Source organism: Diadema antillarum, unplaced genomic scaffold, assembly GCF_040938485.1.
Source record: "Diadema antillarum isolate AM-2024a unplaced genomic scaffold, OU_Dant_1.0 seq00001232_RagTag, whole genome shotgun sequence".
NCBI lineage: Eukaryota > Metazoa > Echinodermata > Echinoidea > Diadematoida > Diadematidae > Diadema > Diadema antillarum.
In genome coordinates, this window is record NW_027272020.1 from 295,713 (window position 1) to 303,158 (window position 7,446).

A 7,446-nucleotide genomic window follows, 5' to 3' on the forward strand; every position below is an offset into this window, starting at 1 on the left:
TATAGCGGAGTTTTCGTTGTAACAAGTCATTTTAGAACGCCGTTGGAAAAAAAAAAGAAATGTGATCCGTTACAACGAAATGCTGCAGCTTACGGAAATACATATCAGAACCAACATCTGAACGGAGCGTACTTGCATGGGCGAACGCTTCACATCTTAGTGTGTTTAAATGCACTCAGCAAAGAAAGAAAGTGAACATTTTTTTCAAGTTCAGAAATTTCATACCACACTGCTATAGAATAATGAAATGCACATCAATAAAAAGGAAATTTCATTGGGAAACAAAATTGGTGAGGGCAACACAAAGAGGAACTTAACGCCTTCATGTGATCACACCCGTACATGTATGAAAAATCTGAACTAAGATCCATTAAAATTTGGACCCGGTAGAAGCTCCAACTATTTCCCACTTTCTGGAAAGACAGATTGAAAATCCAATCGTACAGTTTAATTTACTTTTTTTCTCTCTCTCTCTCTCATTCAAATACAACGCCATCGTGTAAATTCTATCTCCTGATTCCATTGTTGCTAAGGACCTGATGCATAGGCATATACTGATTAGGGCATTATTGCTCATTGTTTGTTTTTTTGTTTTTTGTTGTTGTTGTTTTTTTGCACCTTGGAAGAGAAAGATGTGTGGGATAATTCGGGGGTTGAACAGGAAAGAGGATAACATATCCTATATTTCATTCAATTGTATATCGCAGTCTTGTATGAAAAATCTGAACTTGAAAAAATAAAAGGGTTCACTTTCTCTCTTTTTTTTCTTCGTTTTTCCTTTTTTTTTCGCACGAATGTTATCGAAGCAAAGGGTCTACATGTTGACATTATCAGTAGAATCTAATGTCATTATTATTTTGTTTCATTCACACTCCGATTGGCGCCATCGACTTAACCACAGCATGAAATTTTATTAGTAGGCAGACTCAATAACTGCATAATATTAACACTGATTTGTCCTGACAGAGATTAATATGGCTGCCCAGAGTTCGGAGAGTCCACCGGAAGCTATGTTTCAATATTGTCATGATGGGATATGGTACCCGACAGTCGTTGTCAAGTCCAGCATCGAAGCACTTCGATCATTCGAAGTCCGTCCCGACGATGTCTGGATTATCACGTTCCCGAAATCAGGTAAAAATGGAGGGAAATGGGGGAGGGGAGAGGCTTCTTTATACGCTTTATGTGATACTAGTATAAAAATGTTCTCGCATGTGTGTGTTCGTGTGGGTGTGTGAATGTGTGTATGTTAAAAAAGGTGATTTTGCGGCACAATTTGTGTGTGTGTGTGTGTGTGTGGATAATAAGGCAGTATATTGGCTTGATCCGGATGATAAGGCAGTATATCGGTTTGATCAGGTTAATGAAGAAAGCTTTTTCTGAGAGTTATTCAGAATTTCATGTCATTTAAAACATGATATTAATGATTTTAAAAAAATATATACATATTGTACTGTGTGTTGGCCAAAAAAAATGATTTAGCAGCACAAGAGAGAAGAGTACAGCTGCCTTTTTGTTGTTGTTGTTGTTGTTATTGTCGTTGTTCATATCAATTTCATTGTTAACATGAACGTGATATTGAATGAAATTCAAATACAGAATATCACAAAACAAAAAAGTGTGTTTGCGTGTGCATGACTATTGTGTGTGTGTGTGTGTGTGTGTGTGTGTGTGTGTGTGCCGGGAACAAACTGGGAAGGATAATGTTTACCTCTAGGACCCCGATAGTGTCTATTCATACGCATACGTGAATGTGTTTGTGCGGATACGATTGCTACGTCATAGAAGAATTATTAGACGATAATAATGACGTGATTCCGAATCTGATAAAACGATGGCTGTATTAAAATGTCATTTTTTCTACGAAGGAACACACTGGATGACAGAAATCGTATCTCTCATCTTGAACGACGGCTACCCAGAAAAAGTTGATCGAACTCTGCTTTCCTCTGCTGCCGAGATGATTAACATGGAGCAGAAATTCCCGACGAAGATCGAAGACGTGGGCAAGGTCCAGTTGGACATGTCGCCGTTCTTGGACGTGATCGATAAAGCGCCCTCGCCGAGGGTGATTCTCACACATCTCCAACTGAATCGTATGCCCCGCGACATGCTGAAGAAAGCAAAGGTTGGTTCGATAAATAAAATGAGGTTCAAGGTTCAAGAGTTGGAGTTATACCATACCGGTCCATTATAACTATACATTAGATTACTGCAATGACATTTCCAGACCAGATAATTTCGATCACTATTTTATTATTCTTTGCGAAAATTTTTATGTGGGCATTGTCACTCCCTGTGTACATAGTACATGTATCATACTCCTTCATCTTTTATTTTCATGTGATGTGAAAGTACATGTAATTACATATATCATCATCCCCCTCTTCCTTAGAGAATGACTGGTCATTGTGCAAAAAGACATTAATAACTTGTCTTCTAAATGAGGCAGATCTAGTTTGGCGTATGCTTCAAACATCTATTCTGTGAGTCATTGTAAGTGGTGGCATCAAACATATGGGTTCAAAGAAAGTTGTGACCTTATCCGTTGGACCTCCTTGGTTGGATAATATACAATACCAATTGATATCACCATAGATAATATATTTTGGGAATTGCCACATATTCACCTCTCTTATCTAGATAACACATCGATAGCTATTTCGTTAAATACGGTGAGTCTATTCGGTTTACTTGGTATTTCAGAGGTTTTGTCGTTCAATCTTTTATGTTGAAAGGCCTATATGTCGAAACCCAATCCCGTGAATGCTATCGCGTGTACGCTTTGTGTCCAGATGTATTCATTTGTTATTTCCCTTCTTTAAAATTCCTGTTCTGTTGCTCTCTTTCCTGCAGGCGATCTACTGTGTCCGTAATCCGAAGGATGTCACCACGTCATGGTTTAACTTTGTGTCGGCTTCTGAGATTGTGAAGTTCAAATGGGAGGATAGCTTCCAGCAGTTCCTGCAAGGGAGTAGGTCTTTTCCCCTTGTGTTATTTCTTCCTTCTTATCTTTTTTTAGTTACAAAATTAACGTAGTTATCATAATATTACGCAAGCAGAGATGTATTTCAATTTCGATTCAATAGTTTATTTGTTTCCATCATCTAAAAAAGAAAAGAAAAAGAGAACATGATTCAAAGCGGTACAAGTTGTCGATTTGTCTTTCATTCGTCTGATAAGGGCATTTTTTTTTCAAGTACAATAACAAGTTTATGCACGAATAATGTCTTTAAAAAAAAGAAACCATGTCATGGAACATTTTAGGTCATATGTATTTATTAATGTCAATAAATATATTTTTAATATCATTTTCCCTTCCTTAAGGAATTTTTTGTACGCCTTTTCTCTATCCTATCTATAAAAGATTCCTCATACTTTCACTGCTTATAATTTAATTCTCTTTTTTTTCTGTCACAGAAATGCACTGGGGATCATGGCCTGCACACGTCAAACAGGCCGTGGATAACCAGAGAGAGAAGAATCTTCTAATCGTACAGTACGAGGAGGTCCTGAGGGTAAGGAGAAAAACTTAAGTCGCGTATGGGGCACATCCATCAAACAATAGGCGTGATAGAAATCCGGTTACAGTTCGTTATTCCGAAGGTTCATTATTCCAAAAGTTCATTAGTGCCTATTCCGAATGTTCGTGATTCCGAAAATGAAATATTCGGTATTCGGAATGTTCTTTATTTCGAAGGTTTGTTATTTTGAAAGATCATTATTCCAAAGGTTCTTAATTCTGTAATTGAAATAGGGTTCTATATTCCTACAATTTATTATTCCGAATGTTCGCGATTCCGGGTCGTTATTCCAAAGGTTTGTTTATCCGAAAATAAAGTTAAGTTCGTTAATATGAAAATGAAATTCGTTATTCCGAAACTTCGTTAATCCGAAAATGAATAAGATTCGAAATTCCGAAAAAACTATCAGTGACAAAAGTTTGATTTAAAAAAAAAAAAACCTAGGGTAGCACGCAATGAAAATTTAATGAAAACACACACATCCACACCCACATACATACAAGCACAGACATTTACAGACACATACAAAAACACACACGATACACATTATACTTTTTAACAAGCTGGAATATGATGGTAATCTGTACAACTGTTATTTTCATGAAACAAAGAAGTATTTTCTCCTTCTTCTTTGTAATATGGAACCCTACCCACCTCCCCCTCCCCACATCATCAACAACAGGAAACGCCATGACGTAGAAATAAGAGGACATTCAAAGGCAGAAAAAAAAATATATGACGCATGCTGCATGCGTGAAGCGATCATCACCTTTGAAATGATAGTGCGATCTCCCCTGGTTATAATAATAACAGACACTGACAGATCAGCCCCTTTCACCCTACCAGTACTCCAAAGAAACCATGCCCCCCCCCCCCTCCCGTCTTCGCCACATATTATTCACTATTCGGAATAACGAACCTTATTTCATTTTGCGGATTTTGGGATTAATGGACTTTCGGAGTATCAAATCTTATTTCGTTTTCAAATTTACGAACTTTCGGAATAATATAACCTTTATGAAACCTTCGGAATAACGGACCTTATTACATTTTCGGATCAACGAACTTCTAGGAATAGAATCTTTGTGTTGTGGAATAACAATTGAGTATATGAATATAAGAACGACCCAAGTCCAATTTTTGGCCAAATTTAGTTTGACATGGGAAATTGTAGCTTATGCATGGACTCATCTTGTGTGTAAATGATAAATACTAATTACCCCCGGAAGTGCCTGAAATGAATGAGTTAAATCTTATATTAATGTAAGAATGAAGGACTTGGGTCATTCTTACATTCATATAATAGCGCCCTCTCTCATCCTTCTCCCATCTCTATAGCAGAATATCATGTATATGAATCAAAGAACGACCCAAGTCCATATGAATCAAAGAACGACCCAAGTCCACCACACAAAATGGCCTCTCCACAATTAATGTAAATGTTAATTGTCATAATAATGTATGTTCTAATTTGTATATACAATGTTGCCTTCCCATCACAGTTAAATAGAATATTATTGGACAAATAAAAAAGATATGAAGTTTTTTTTAGTTTACTCGAAATGATCTTCCATGGACTTGGGTCGTTCTTATATTCATATACTCAATTACCTTCGGAATAGCGAAACTTTTTTTCATTTGCAGATAAGCAAACCTTATTTCATTTTGGAGAAACAAACTTTCGGAATAACGAACATCACTCATAAATCCGAACTGCCATCATATTCGCCATCAACAAAGGGAAGTAGGTATGATGGAAAAACCTAACCCTGTCAATAGAGATTGCTCGCGGTGGTCTCTCACGGTTTACGAGCGTAATGATGATACACTTATTTGGTCCAATTCACTCATATTCTCATAGGGTATAACAAGATGTCCTCTTGAGGATCCATTAGCCACAACTGTTACTATGGTTACCCCAGCGATTCCTGGTACCCAAATCTTACATGCGTCGGGTCAGGCGATGGGATTTCGGGTGTATCTATAGGGACCTAACAAAGACACCATGCCACCCTTGTCGGCCTGTGTTAAAGGGAAATTCCGGATCAGTTGAAAGTTATGTATGAAAGAAAGATCGAGCGCAATTTGATAGAAATCGGATGACAATAAGCGAAGTTATGAAACTGTGAAGTTATTCGAGTTTTCACTAAAAGTTCTTTGACGGTCACTATGAATAAGGAAATGAGTGAGCCGATACCATGATCACCTCACAATTTTGTAGTGGTCGTGAACAAAAACTAAGGAAAATTCAGCTATTCAGCTACAAAATTGTAAGACATTGTGTTATCCTGGCAGAATGACTTCAATACAAAGGTCAATCAGATGTGAGGATTTGAGACGGCGGCGTCTATACTTATGATAGCGTTTGGACAATTCAAGAAAAATTTGATTAAAAAAGAGATTTTGATTACGATTTGCACTGTTTTTCTTGCAAAGTTGTTCTATTTCTATTCAGGGTAACTTTGAACTGGCCCGGAACTCAATTCAATTCGATTTAATTCGACTTTATTTTCATTTCCATTAAATAAACAGGGAAAATTATATACAATGCATTAACAGAACAAATTTGTAGCAATTTCAAAAACGTACATTAACAAAATGCATGTGATCATGAATAATAACATAATTGCATTTATAAGGTATATACATATGCATATTACACTAATGGGAATGGAAATGGAGGGTCCCACTAAAAAGCCAAGCTTGTGCGATATGGGACACCCCATGACATCCTGAAGCACTTTGTTGTTTCATCTGATTTTGGTGTACATAATTAAATAGCAATACAACTACTTATTTTTTTCTTTTTTTTCTTTTGATGTTGAATAGGATCCAATGACAGGTATGAGGAAAATCGCCGAACACATTGGGCACCCTCTATCGGACGAAGTTCTCGAACGAGTTGTGATGAACAGCACGCTGTCTCAAATGAAGAAGACGTATAACAAACTCAAGGAGTCTGGGCGAGAAAATCTCACTCGTGGCCCAGGTGTGAATTCGTTTCTCAACAAAGGTAAGTATCATGTATCCAATCCAATGTTTCAAAATCTCAGATTGAAGTTTTGTTGTATTTTTTTTCGTTTTTTTTAAAGCATGCTCTTGCTATTTGCCTCATAGATCGTAGTCCTATATACCGAAAGTGTGAATGAAGTTCAATTCATTTTTATCTTGAATGTGAATATTTTGTGAAGTTGTATCGAACTCGCATGATTACGAAATTAAAACCACGCATGTGTGATATTTGCTCTTTTTACTTATGTAATTTTGACTTCTACTATTACTCTATAAAGATAATTATTATGTAGAAGGGGAGATATCTAAGCATTATTGTACAAATTTTCTATCATTATCCAATTATTTTACGGCTTTCAGCGTCTTTAGAATTGTTCTCTCACTTAAAATAAACATGAAGGTAATTTTCTTTATTGTGATAACATTCTGATTGGTTCTTATCGTTAGATAATAACTCGAGTAATTTCTTTCCATTGTGTTGCTGTTGCATTTTGTCACAGGTAAGATCGGGCAGTGGAAAACTCGCTTCACTGTGGCACAAAATGAGATCTTCGATAAATGGTATCAGAAAGAAATGGCGGGGACGAACTTCAACATATCCTTCGAATGAAATGGAACACCCGTGTCCAAGTCCAGTCAGGGGGGGGGGGGATCAAAAACGAAATAAAGTTTGTACAGAACTTTCCCTGTTTAGGGCATAATGGGTTACATTAATGTCACCTTACTGCACTTAGTCACATTGTACTAGCTGTGAAACACACTGCCCAAAATTTGTTTCAAAATCTCAGCTCGGAGGTTATGTAAAAATAAAGTTGGCAGTTCCTAATAATAGAAAATGTACTGCAAAGATTTGTATGTATAAACTAATGGGATTCCAGTGATGTAGATGAGACGATGATATCACATTTGT

The 7,446-nt window shown here is 36.7% G+C and overlaps 1 protein-coding gene across 1 annotated transcript; it reads left to right on the forward strand.

Moving 5' to 3' along the window:
* Nucleotides 1–974: 974 nt before the first annotated feature.
* Nucleotides 975–7,146, forward strand: LOC139745050 (sulfotransferase 1B1-like). The gene is made up of 6 exons (XM_071655466.1): nt 975–1,134; nt 1,869–2,128; nt 2,857–2,974; nt 3,421–3,518; nt 6,354–6,537; nt 7,037–7,146. The coding sequence occupies exons 1-6, from the start codon at nt 975–977 to the stop codon at nt 7,144–7,146; spliced, it is 930 nt and encodes a 309-aa protein (XP_071511567.1).
* Nucleotides 7,147–7,446: the final 300 nt, after the last annotated feature.

What these genes read in the sequence shown, in the direction of transcription:
- LOC139745050 (XM_071655466.1), top strand. Translation starts at nt 975, where the DNA reads ATGGCTGCCCAGAGTTCGGAGAGTCCACCGGAAGCTATGTTTCAATAT. An exon ending in TATCACGTTCCCGAAATCAG is followed by an intron (nt 1,135 to 1,868) that starts GTAAAAATGGAG and finishes TTTTCTACGAAG; the next exon opens with GAACACACTGGATGACAGAA. An exon ending in GAATTCGTTTCTCAACAAAG is followed by an intron (nt 6,538 to 7,036) that starts GTAAGTATCATG and finishes ATTTTGTCACAG; the next exon opens with GTAAGATCGGGCAGTGGAAA.